Source organism: Thamnophis sirtalis, unplaced genomic scaffold (genome assembly GCF_051295495.1).
Source record: "Thamnophis sirtalis isolate CommonGarterSnake01/CBP01778 unplaced genomic scaffold, rThaSir2_p1.2 scaffold_3, whole genome shotgun sequence".
Lineage (NCBI taxonomy): Eukaryota > Metazoa > Chordata > Lepidosauria > Squamata > Natricidae > Thamnophis > Thamnophis sirtalis.
The window spans coordinates 19097953-19111434 of NW_028261383.1; the positions used below are offsets into that span (position 1 = coordinate 19097953).

The 13482-nt window shown below is 47.8% G+C and overlaps 1 protein-coding gene across 1 annotated transcript; it reads left to right on the forward strand.

Annotated features, from left to right (window-relative positions):
- The first annotated feature begins 830 nt into the window (after window positions 1-830).
- LOC106548788 (uncharacterized) lies at window positions 831-13232 on the forward strand. Its single transcript, XM_087711490.1, has 4 exons — window positions 831-928; window positions 7068-7878; window positions 9601-9718; window positions 11302-13232. The coding sequence occupies exons 2-4, from the start codon at window positions 7162-7164 to the stop codon at window positions 12261-12263; spliced, it is 1797 nt and encodes a 598-aa protein (XP_087567616.1). The 5' UTR covers window positions 831-928; window positions 7068-7161; the 3' UTR covers window positions 12264-13232.
- The last annotated feature ends 250 nt before the right edge of the window (window positions 13233-13482 follow it).

The window sequence follows — 13482 nt, forward strand, 5'->3', positions numbered from 1 at the left end:
GGTAGGTAAAATGAGGACCCAGACTGTGGGGGCAATATGCTGACTCTGTAAACCGCTTAGAGAGGGCTGAAAGCCCTATGAAGCGGTATATAAGTCTAACTGCTAAACTGCTAAACCACCCAGCTTGCCTTCAGAAGTTGTGGGAGCTTCATCACTGGAAGCTTTCAAGAAGAGACTGGACTGCCTTCTGTCAGAAATGGTGTAGTAGGGTCTTCTGCTTGAGTAGGGGGTTGGACTAGATGACCCCCAAAGTGCTTTCCAATTCTATGCTGATTGATTGATTGATTGATTGATTCAAGCCCTACACCTTTTCTGACAAGTGGCTGTCCAGACTCTTCTTGAAAGCTTCCAGTGATGAAGCTCCCACAACTTCTGCAGGCAAGCCCTTCGCCCTGATTAATTGTTATTTTTGTCAGGAAATTTCTCCTTAGCTCTAGGTTGCTTCTCTCCTTGATTAGTTGCCATCCGTTGCTTCTTGTTTTGCCTTCTGCTCCATTCTCCATTGGAGCAGATCAATCAATCAGAATAGAGCTGGAAGGTACCTTGGAGGTCATCTAGTCCAACCCGCCCTGCTCAAGCAGGAAACCCATAAACCTTATACCATTTTTGACAGAGCGCAGTCCAGTCCCTTCTTGAAAGCTTCCAGTGATCAAGCTCCAACTTCCTGCAGGCAACGCCTGTCCCCTTGGTCGATCCTTTTCCCTGCCATTCCGAAGGGCGCAAAAGCCGCGGCACTCTCCGCTCTGCGCCCCAAGAGTTAAAGCCATAGAGCCGCGGCTGGGAGGCAGCCTGGACGCTTTCGGAAAGGGAGGCCGCAAAGAGAAGGAAACCCCTTCCTGCTTCTCCGCCCGCCCGCCGAGCAAAGCCAACCAAGCGCCCGGACTTGGGGCGTCGCCAGATCGGGAAGCCTTGCCCGGGAACCGGCCAGGTAGGTATAGGGCGCGCGATCGGGTCACTTTTGGGGGTTGGGGGTGGCTGCACGGGGTGGGGGCTGCCGGTGACCGATCGATCGATCGATCGGCGGATCGTGCGATCGAAAGCGCGCGCCCGATCTTTGCTGGGCGAAGCGACCGGGAGAAAGGGAGAAAAGGCACCTGACAGCCGCCGCTCTCCGGCTCCGATCCAAGCCTAGTTGAAGTCCCCGGCAGACTGATCCGGCCTCAATGCATCCTCGGCCATTGTTTTCCTTCCGCCATAAGAAAGAGAGGGGGGGAAGTGTGGGGGACTGGCCGAGCCCATGGTGCGCAGCGCAGGGCCGGATCTCCTGGCCGGTCCGGTCCAGAATCAAACCCAACGCCAACTGGGTAGTTTTCTTTTGCCTTTTGCCCGCTAGCTTCGCTTATATAGTAGCTTATGGCTCTCCTAAGCCCTTCTCGGCTGAGATACACTCCAAGCTAGCCGGGGCAAGAAGCACTGAAGATCCGCCGCGCCCTAAACATGGTTGAAATGAAGCCACGATGGGCGATGGTTGTGTGAAAAGATGGACGGCAGAGAGAGAAAGAGGCGAGGCTTTTTAGCAATAGAATGAATGAGCTGGACGGGACCTTGGAGGTCGTCTAGTCCAGCCCCCTGCTCAAACGGGAGAACCTATATTATTACAGAGAAGTGGCCATTTAGAGTAGAAACATCCAGTGATGGAGTCCCCGTGATTCTGAAGGCAAAGCTGTTCCACTGGTTAATTGTCCTGTTAGGAAGTTTCTCCTTAGTTCCAGATTGATTCTCTCCTCGATTAGTTTCCATCCATTGTTTCTTGTCCTGCCTTCAGGGGCTTTGGAGAATAGCTTGGCTCCTTCTACTTTGTGGCAGCCCGTGTTACCTTTAGTCCTTCTTTTCATTAAACTTCTTGTTGTTAGTTGCAAAGTCGTGTCTGACCAATCGTGACTCCATGGACAACGTTCCTCCAGGCCTTCCTGTCCTCTACCATCCTCCTGAGTCCATTTAAGCTCACGCCTACTGCTTTGGTGACTCCATCCAGCCACCTCATTCTCTGTCGTCCCCTTCTTCTTTTGCCCTCCATCTTTCCCATCATTAGGCTCTTCTCTGGTGAGTCCTTCCTTCTCATTAGGTGGCCAAAGTATTTGAGTCTCATCTTCAGGATCCGGCCTTCTAAAAGAGCAGTCAGGATTGATCTCCTCTAGGACTGACCGGTTTAGGTTTTAGGTTTTATTAGGATTGATCGCTTTGCAGTCCAAGGGGCTTGCAAGAGTCTTCTCCAGCACCACACTCCAAAGGCCTCAATTCTTTGGCGCTCAAGCCTTTCTTATGGTCCAACTTTCACAGCCATACATTGCAATTGGGAATTAAACTTCATTAGACTAGACATATCCAATTCCTGCAACCGTTCTTCATATGTTTTAGTTTCCAGGCCTTTGTTCATCTTCGTTGCTCTTCTCTGAACCCATAAAACTATTTTCTTAATGACTATGAAAATGCATTCCGATGGCTCCCAGCATGGAAGCCTTGCAGGTATGAGCCAAGGTGATGCAGTGGTTAAATGCAGCACTGCAGGTTACTTCAGCTGACTGCAGTTCAGCAGTTCGGCTGTTCAAATCCCACCAGGCTCAAGGTTGACTCAGCCTTCCATCCTTCTGAGGTGGGTGAAATGAGGACCCAGATTGTTGTTGGGGGCGATATGCTGACTCTGTAAACCGCTTAGAGAGGGCTGAAAGCCCTATGAAGCGGTATATAAGTCTAACTATTGCTATTGCTATTGCTATTAAAACATGGAACAATTTATTTCTTTTGTCAACAGGGTTTATGACAACACACAGAATGGCAAATTTCTCCCAAGTACAATCAGAAAGATTAAGGACATAATATTAACATGCACGACGTAATACATTCCATTCCATTTATTCCATTTATTGAATTTATAAGCCGCCCAATCCCGGAGGAATCCGGGCAGCTTACAGAAATAAGAAATATTAAAAAGGGTTGAAACAGATAGCACACAACAAATTAAAAGAAACACAATGCACCCAGTCTAAGCGGGGCTGGACCTCAATCAAGAGGTCAACAGCCCCAGGCCTGCCGGAAAAGCCAGGTTTTGATAGCTTTACGGAAGGCCATGAGAGTGGGTAGGGTCCGGATCTCTGGGGGTAGCTCGTTCCATAGGGCCGGAGCGGCAACAGAGAAGGCCCTACTCCGAGGCGTCGCCAGCCGGCATTGTCCAGCTGATGGCACCCGGGAGAAGGCCCATCCTGTGTGATCTTATTGGTCTTAGGGAGGTATGCGGCAGAAGACAGTCTCGTAGATATCCGGGTCCTAGGCCATGTAGGGCTTTAAAGGTGATAACCAGCACCTTGAATCGTGCTCGGAGAATAATGGGAAGCCAGTGCAGCTCTTGGAGGATAGGTGTAGTGTGGTAATTGTAATTGTAATTACTTTATTTGTATGCCGCCCTTTTCCCTGAGGGGACTCAGGGCGGCTCACAATTCAGGGCGGGGGGAAGAACAAACAAGTTACAAATACTGGTACACCCAGTATTGCTCGCACGGCTGCATTCTGGACTAATTGTAGTCTCCGAACACTTTTCAGGGGCAGCCCCAAGTAGAGCGCATTACAGTAATCCAGTCTTGAGGTGACGAGGGCGTGAGTGACTGTTTGAAGTGCCTCCCGGTCCAAGTAGGGCCGCAACTGGTGCACCAGGTGAACCTGGGCAAAGGCCCCCCTGGTCACAGCCGACAGGTGATGTTCCAAAGCAATAGCAATATAGCAATAGCAGTAGACTTATATACCGCTTCATAGGGCTTTCAGCCCTCTCTAAGCGGTTTACAGAGAGTCAGCATATTGCCCCCAACAATCTGGGTCCTCATTTTACCCACCTCGGAAGGATGGAAGGCTGAGTCAACCCTGAGCCGGTGAGATTTGAACCGCTGAACTGCTGATCTAGCAGTAGCCTGCAGTGCTGCATTTAACCACTGCGCCACCTCGGCTCTCAGCTGCGGATCCAGGAGGACCCCCAAGTTGCGGACCCTCTCTGAGGGGAGCAAATTTTCTCCCCCCAGGCTTAAGGACGGACTAGCTGGGCTGTCCTTAGGGGGCAACATCCACAGCCATTCGGTCTTGTCAGGATTGAGTGCAGGTTTGTTCATTCCCATCCAGACCCTAACAGCTTCCAGGCACTGGCACATCACTTCCACCGCTACACTGAGTTGACACGGGGCGGACAGATACAACTGTGTGTCGTCCGCGTACTGGTGGTATTTAATCCCGTGCCGGCGAATGATCTCACCTAGTGGCTTCATGTAGATATTAAATAGGAGGGGGGACAAGACCGACCCCTGCGGCACCCCATAATTGAGGGGCCTACGAGTCAAACTCTGCCCTCCAACCAACACCGACTGCGACCTGTCGGAGAGGTAAGAGGAGAACCACCGTAAAACGGTGCCTCCCACTCCCACCTCTTCCAGCACATCGTGCATATTGATCAGACTATAGACAGAGAATTAAAGACTAATATCTGACTATTGCAGGAAGTTCTCAACTTATGACCGCAATTGAGAATTTGCGGAATTGCTAAGCACGATGGTTATTAAGTGAGCCTGGTTTTATGTCTTTTTTTTTTGTCTCCGTTGTTAAGCGAATTGCTGAGGCTCCCAAGTGAATCACACAGTTGTAAAGCAGATCCAGCTTCCCATAGACTTGAGCTGTCAGTCAGAAGCTGGATGGGAAGGTAGCAAATGGGAGGCTGTGTATGCTGTATATCCTTAAAATTAATATCCTTAATATTTGCTAATTACAGAAAATTCCTCTAAAATGTACAGTAGCCCTCAAACATAAAACCATTAACTTAGTCACTGTTAGAAGATCCGACGGCATTGAAATAAGCAAAATATTATCATTTTTCACACTTAACGACCGTTTCAGCATCCCTGTGGTCACGTGATCAAAATTTGGCCATTTGGCAACTGGTATTGAGGACAGGGTCATGTGATCACTTTTGTAACCTTCCCAGCCATCTTCCAACAAGCAAAGTCAATGAGGAAGCCAGATTCACTTAATGACCAAATGATTTGCTTAACGTCGCAGTGATTTGCTCAGCCACTGTGGCAAGAAAGGTCGTAAAAGGGGGCAAAAGAGTCCCAAGGGAGTGGGCGGCATACAAATGTTAATAAATCTAAATCTAATCTAAATCAAAACTCATTTAACCGCTCCCTTTCTTAGCAAGGGAAATTATGGGCACAATTGTAGAGTTTAGATTTAGATTTAACTTTATTTGTATGCCGCCCTTTTCCCTGAGGGGACTCAGGGCAGCTCACAATTCAGGGGGAGGGAAGTACAAAACAAGTTATACACATAAAGACAATACATCGTTAAAAAGCACAACAGTCATACTATTCGGGTGGGGTTGAAGTCTTTAGCCCCAGGCCTGTCGGGACAGCCAGATTTTAAGGGCTACGCGGAAGGTCTGGAGGGTGGTGAGGGTACGAATCTCCACGGGGAGTTCGTTCCAGAGGGTCGGAGCAGCCACCGAGAAGGCTCTCCTTCGGGTAGTTGCCAGTCGACATTGACCGGCTGATGGAATTCGGAGGAGGCCTAATCTATGGGATCTTATTGGCCTAGTGGAGGTGATTGGCAGTAGGCGGTCTCTCAAGTACCCAGATCCAATACCATGAAGGGCTTTGTAGGTGACAACTAGCACCTTGAAGCGCACCCGGAGATCAATAGGCAGCCAGTGCAGCTCGCGGAGGATAGGTGTTACGTGGGTGAAACGAGGTGCACCCACGATCGCTCGTGCGGCTGCATTCTGGACCAGCTGAAGTCGCCGAATGCTCTTCAAGGGCAGCCCCATGTAGAGCACATTGCAGTACTCCAGCCTAGAGGTCACAAGGGCACGAGTGACTGTTGTGAGAGCCTCCCGGTTCAGGTAGGGACGCAACTGGTGCACCAGGCGAACCTGGGCAAATGCCCCCCTGGTCACAGCTGACAAATGATGTTCAAAAGTCAGCTGTGGGTCCAGGAGGACTCCCAAGTTGCGGACCCTATCTGAGGGGCATAGTATTTGACCCCTCAGCCTGAGAGATGGAACACTTGGCCAATTAGTGGGAGGGAAGCACAACAGCCACTCGGTCTTATCTGGATTGAGTACAAGCTTGTTAACCCCCATCCAGTCTCTAACAGCCTCAAGGCCCTGGCTCATCACGTCCATCGCTTCATTGAGTTGGCACGGGGCGGACAGATACAACTTTTGTAAGTTGTAAGTCTCTGTAATTAAAGCCAGGGCTTTTTATTATATATTGATATTTATCGTTGTCGTCATTTAACGACCCCATAATCCTTTGAATATAGGCAAGAATGGAGCCAGCAGAGTGTTTTAATGGCCGGATGCCATTCCTGTTGCCAATGCACAGTTTTGTTCAGCAGCTATATTCTCAGTGTGCCCAGAGAGAGAACTACCGTATTTTTCAGAGTATAAGATGCACCTTTTTCCCCTCAAAAAAGAGGGTGAAAACTGGGTGCGTCTTATACAACGAATACAACATTTTTGGCCTACCGAAACTCCGCCCGCTTTGCAAAAATGGACGTGCAGAGTGTTTGGAAGGCTTCAAGAGTGCTCCTGAGGGCTGGGGAGGGCTGTTTTTGCTCATTTCTCCCCCCCCCCCAGCTGCCCGGAGCACTCTACAAGCTTCCCAAAGCCTCTGCATGCCCCCCCCCCTTTTTTGTGCAAAAAAATGAGGCGTGCAGAGGGTTCGGGAGGCCTCCAGAGTGCAAAAACTTTTTTTTAATTTACCTCTTCAAAATCATGATGCATCTTATACTCCGGTGCATCTTATAGTCCAAAAAATACAATATCTGCCCCTACCTAGGATCAAACTCACAGCCTCTTGATTGTGAGGGCACCACACCACTCCATAGATCCCCCTGAGTAAACATCACAGTCCACACTGCTACAAGAGCTTACCTTTTTTTAAACTTTGTGTATTTCTTTCAGGGCTTTGTGCTTTCCGGGAGAAAATTTAGCACCCCAGATCTGGAGCGAAGGCCTCCCCCCCCCCCCCAAAAAAAACCAATATTGAGAATTAAAAAAAAAACTGATACCTTTTTTTCTACCCCTCGTATTTTAGTCATGTGACGACAATCCTCAAGCCACCATTTGGGGTTTTCTCTCCATCTGCCACCCTGGATAGAACCGAGTCTGATCCGCTGTTGAAGCCAACGATGAAAATGGAGGCCTCAGAATCTCCAGTAGACCTGAAACCAGCATTAGACCTGGATGGACCAAGAGAAAATCCCAGTGTGGCCCCGATGGGCTCCGACCGGCCGGTTTTGAGGTGGAAGGGCCCTCCATACATTAAGCAGGAGCCGGAAGAGGCTTGTCTGTCGTCTCGGCACTGGGAAGCCCAGTGGCAGGAGTTCCTGGGGGGCATGCAGTCCCCTTGCTCAGGGTGGGGGTCCAGACCTCTGCCAGCGGCTGCCCCGTGGGGGGACACCAAGGCACCCGTGGCACATCTCGCTTCGGCAACCGCCAGCAGCCAGCGTTCCTCGGAAGGGACGTTTTTCCAAACTCTGCCACCAGGTTGTGTGGGAACGATGCACCAAGAAAGGTGGAGAGTGAAGGAGGAGGTGGAGAACCCGGAGGCCCCAAACCCGGAGCCCCCCTGCCAGCGCTTCAGGCAGTCCCTCTACCAAGAAGCAGAGGGCCCCCGAGGACTATGCAGTCGTCTCCGGGAGCTCTGCCACCTATGGCTGAAGCCGGAGAGGCACTCCAAGGAGCAGATCCTGGAGCTGGTGATCTTGGATCAGTTCCTGGGGGTCCTGCCCCAGGCGATGGAGTGCTGGGTCCGGGAGTGCCACCCCCACACGTGTGCCCAGGCCGTGGCCCTGGCGGAGGACTTCCTGGCGAGGCACCCGGAGGAAGGGAGGCAGGAGCAGAAGGTAAGAGAGCCTGAAGTCCACTTTTGGACCTCATAACCAATTTTGTTGTGTTTATTTTGTACAATGACAACAAAGACTCTACTATATGGGCCACCAGCCTTCCAAATCCTTATAGAAGCTGGATCTGTAAGCTACCTTTTTAAATATATTTTATTTTTTTATTAACAAACATGCAAAATACACATACACAAAACCTAAACATACACCACATTTACACAATACAATACAAACAGGAGCTTCCTGTTCTTTCTAACAGCAATTATCAATCGATACTGCTCACCTTATATTATTTCCCCTTCTTTTGTATTTCATTTGGATTTCACCATTCTTAACCCTCTTATTTTACTCACAACTATTATTTTTTGAGTCTTGTTATATTCCTTCATTGATTCTTGTTTCTTTCCTCCATCCACCTATACCATTTATCCCATATCTGGTAGAATTCTGATTCTTCTTTTCCCTGGATTTCTTTAGTTAGTTTGTCCATTTCAGCACAATCCATAACCTTTTTTATTATTTCATCTTCGCTTGGAATTAGTTTTTCCATTTCTGGACAAAAGCAATCCTCGCTGCCATAATTATATGTAGTATTAAATACTGGATTTCTTTTTTGTATTTCACAGACATTATTCCTAATAAAAAAAACTTCAGGTTTTCATTGTATTTTAACCCCTGTTATTGCCTCCAGCCAATTTTTGATCCTTTTCCAAAATGTTTTTAGCCTCCTCACAGGTCCACCATAAATGGTAATATGTTTCGTGTATTGATTCTCATTTCCAACATTTTGGGGAGGTATTTGTTAAGATTTTAGCTAACCTTGTTGGTGCTAGGTGCCATCTGTAAAACATTTTGTACTGGTTTTCCTTGTATGCAACTGATAGTGTCATGTTTAAGTTTGTTCCCCAAATTTTTTCCCATTTGTCTAATTCAATATTATAGCCAAAGTTCTGAGCCCATTTTATCATTTGTTCTTTCACAATTTCCTCCACCTTTTAATTTGCCCAGATGCCCCTCGGAGGGATGTCCTTTTGGGTGCCATGAGGCATGATGGGTATTTGTTGTTAGTTGCGAAGTCGTGTCCGACCCATCGCGACCCCATGGACAACATTCCTCCAAGCCTTCCTGTCCTCTACCATCCTCTGGAGTCCATTTAAGCTCATGCCTAGTGCTTCGGTGACTCCATTCATTCATTCTCTGTCGTCCCCTTTTTCTTTTGCCCTCAATCTTTCTCAGCTTTAGTCTTTTCTCCACTGAGTCCTTCCTTCTCATTTGGTGGCCAGAGTATTTGAGTTTGATGGGTATTATGAGAGCAATTTTAGATGTCTTTGAGAGCCACCCCTATCCTGAAGGCGACCCAAAGAAAGGCAAACATGGAATTTTGAAATTGAACAATGTTATTTTATCATTTTAAAACTGTTAATCTTAAATGAATTCTGATTTTAAGGTGAATTGTATTGATTATATTGTACATTGCCCAGAGTTCTTCTCTGAGGGAGATAAGCAGTTAAAAATAGGGAAAAGAAGGAAGGAAGGAAGGAAGGAAGGGAGGGAGGGAGGGAGGGAGGGAGGGAGGGAGGAAAGAAGGAAGGAAGGAAGAAAGGAAGGAAGGAAGGAAGGAAGGAAGGAAAGAAAAAAGGAGGGAGGGGGGAAGGTAGGTAGGTTGTTCCTAACCCTTCAATAGCTCCCCATCTTTACTAATTCCAAATATTTGCTTATTTTTAGGGCCCAGGGATGTTTCGTGTGGTGACTGTGAATTTTCCTGACTCCGATCCATCGTCATCTGAAAGGCTGCTGAGCAGGCCGATCAAACAGGAGGTCAACGAGGATGGCCTTTCTCAAGGTAAGTAGTTCTTACTACCAATTAGATCAGTGTTTCTCAACCGTGGCAACTTTAAGATGTGCGGACTTCAACTCCCAGAATTCCCCAGCCAGGCAACCATGCTGGCTGGAGAATTCTGGGAGTTAGCAATAGCAATAGCAGTTAGACTTATATATCGCTTCATAGGGCTTTCAGCCCTCTCTAAGCAGTTTACAGAGTCAGCATATCGCCCCCACAGTCTGGGTCCTCATTTCACCCACCTCGGAAGGATGGAAGGCTGAGTCAACCTTGAGCCGGTGAGATTAGAACCGCTGAACTGCAGATAACAGTCAGCTGAAACGGCCTGCAGTACTGCACCCTAACTATTGCGCCACCTTGGCTCTTCGAGTTGATGTCCATACCATTTAAAGTTGGCAAGGTTGAGAAACACTGGCCTATCACAGTAAAGTGTAGTTCTAGTTTTCCTGGGAAGTTGATGGTTCTTGCCTGGGCCTACCTTGTGGAGCTGACAAACTAAATTTGCTCAACAGTTACTGATCATTTATTTTAAAAATAATAATTTTATAATAGAAAATATTTTTCTGTCAACCTATTTTTTTTTAATATACAGAAGGACATCATGATATAAGAGCAGATGATGTCCAGGAAGTAGATGGAAGGATCTGAGAGGAAAAGATAAAGCTTGTATTTAGAAACAGATGAAAAACTAATATATTAATTAATATATTTACTATTAAGTTCCAAAACATGAAAAGAAGGTGTGGGATGTGCAAAGGAACATGCAAGGAGAGTCACCCTGTATGAGTTGGGCAGCCGTAACAATCAATCTATCAATCAATGATTTTCATAAGAAAAGACATTATACATCTATTAAATAAATCAATGCCTTTAGCAAGAAATATAACTCCCTTTTTACACCTCTGTAACAGTGACGTGTGGTATTTCTCCTTCCTTCTAAGTTGCTTTTCTCCTTGATTAGTTTCCACCCATTGCTTCTTGTTCTACTCTCAGGTGCCTTGGAGAATAGTTTGACTCCCTCTTCTTTGTGGCAACCCCTGAGATACTGGAACGCTGCTAGCATGTCTCCCCTAGTCTTTCTTTTCATTAAACTAGACATACCCAGCTCCTGCAACCATTCATGTTTTAGTCTCTCCAGTCCCCTCATCATCTTTGTTGCTCTTCTCTGCACTCTTTCTAGAATCTCCACATCTTTTCTACCTCGTGGTGAACAAAACTGAATGCAGTATTCCAAGTGTGGCCTTTCCAAGGCATTATAAAGTGATATTAACACTTACGTGATCTTGATTCTATCCCTCTGTTTATGTAGCCTAGAACTGTGTTGGCTTTTTTGGCAGCTGCTGCACACTGCTGGCTCCTATTTAAATGGTTGTCCACTAGGACTCCAAGATCACAGTTACTACTGTTGAGGAAGGTACCACCTTGTACCTGTGCATTTCGTTTTTCTTGCCTAAATGTAGAACCTTACTCTTTTCACCATTGAATTTCATTTTATTAGATAGTGCCCAATGTTCAAGTTTGTCAAGATTCTTCTGTATCTTCAGCCCATCTTCTAAGCCTATTATGTTTTCTCTTTATTCCGGCAGATGATGGGCAGGTGGGTGAAATAAAAAAAGACAACGAGTGGAACAACACCATGGGGATGGAGCCCCGTGGCTCATCGTCCACGGAATGGCAGGAAGGGACAGGCAGATTCGGAGAGGCGGGAGAACCCCAGAAGAATCCTCAGGAGAACGGCCCCAGAGGAACGGACGTAAACCCACCCGGAGCGAAACAATCGTTGTGTACAAACTGTGGGGGGAGTTTTAATCCTAGCTCCAGTCTGCTCGGCCCAGAGGGGTTCCCCTTGGGTGCGAACCCCTACAAATGCTCCGTGTGCGAGAAGAGCTTCTGCGAGGTCGCCAAACTCATCGCTCACGAGCGCCTGCACACCGGGGACTGGCCGTACAAGTGCTCCTTCTGCGGGAAAAGCTTCAACCGCAGCTCCGACGTCTCCCGGCACGAGCGGATCCACACGGGGGAGAAACCCTACAAGTGCACCACGTGCGATAAGTGCTTCAGCCAGCGGTCCAAGCTGATCGTGCACGAGAGGTTCCACACGGGGGACAAGCCCCACAAGTGCTCCTACTGTGGGAGGAGCTTCCACCAGCGGTCGGACCTGGTGAAACACGAGCGGATCCACACGGGGGAGAAGCCCTACAAGTGCTCCGACTGCGGAGGGAGCTTCCACCGGAGTTCGGATCTGGTGAAGCACAAGTGGATCCACACCGGGGAGCGGCCGTACAAATGTTCCACGTGTGAGAAGACCTTCCGGCAACGCTCGGCCCTCCTGTACCACGAGAGGACCCACACGGGGGAGAAGCCGTACACCTGCACGGCCTGCGGGAAAGGCTTCAGCTGCAAAGCCCACCTGGTACTCCACAAAAGGACCCACACGGGGGAGAAACCCTACAAGTGTAACTACTGTGGGAAAAGTTTCACCACCAGTTCGTACTTTGTGAAGCACCAGAGGATGCATTTAGGGCAAGAGACTCTGCCGGTTCTGTGAAAGTAAGAAACGCGCGGAGAAATATTTCCCAGGCTTTCCCTTTCCGTGGCTCTAAAACCGGTTCCACCACAAAACCGCGGTAGACAAAAGCGCGGTCGATGAAAGTGCGTATTTGATGTCATCACAGCGCGACGAAAACATCGCGCTGTGATCGAAAAATGTAAAAATAAAGTGAAAACCTTACCCTAACCCCCCCAAACCTAAACCTAAACCTAACCCTTAACCTAACCCTTAACCTAAGGAAAAACCTAACGCTAACCCTTAACCTAACGCTAAACGTAACCCTAACGCTCTAAACTTAACCCTAACCCTTAACCTAACCCTAACCCTAAACCTAACCCTTACCTTTATGTGAATCGGCTTGCTGTAATTTTATTTTTATTTAAATTTTTAATTTTTTTCATCGCGCTGTGATGACGTCACATACGCGCTTTCGTCGACCACGCTTTTGTGGAACGCGGTTTTGACGGGTCACGCTAAAACCTACCCCTGCGTGTAGAAAACTAGCAGGTCGGAAATAATTCCCGACGGCTTAACCTTTTCTTCTTTGCGGGGATTTGTAAAACAAGCAGCAAACTTTTCTGTCTTATAGCTGCAGGGAGGGAAGAGTCTCGCGGTTGCACGTGTTGGAATTGAACGATTTGGTTTAGATGGGAAGAAACACCTGTATGCTGAATTGTGCGGGGAAAAAATGATGCTGAATAACGATTGCCTCCAGAAATTGTAAGTGCTCCAACGCTGGAAGTTTTTGAGAAGATGTTGGATAACCATTTGTCTGAAATGCTATAGGGTTTCCTACCTAAGCAGGGGGTTGGACTAGAAGACCTCCAAGGTCCCTTCCAACTCTATTATTCTATCCTATTCTAGTCTAATCTATCTATTTCTATTTCTATTGTTTCTATTTCTATTATTTCTATTCCTATTCCTAGTTCTAGTCTAAAGAAGGGCCTGTAATGGCTTGCCTCATTATCCCTCCGAATTCCATCAGCCGGTCAATGTCGACTGGCAACTACCCGGAGGAGAGCCTTCTCGGTGGCTGCTCCGACCCTATGGAACGAACTCCCCATGGAGATTCGTACCCTCACCACCCTTCAGACCTTCCGCGTAGCCCTTAAAACCTGGCTGTCCCGACAGGCCTGGGGCTAAAGACTTCAACCCCACCCGAATAGTATGACTGTTGTGCTTTTTAATGATGTACTGTCTTCATGTGTATAACTTG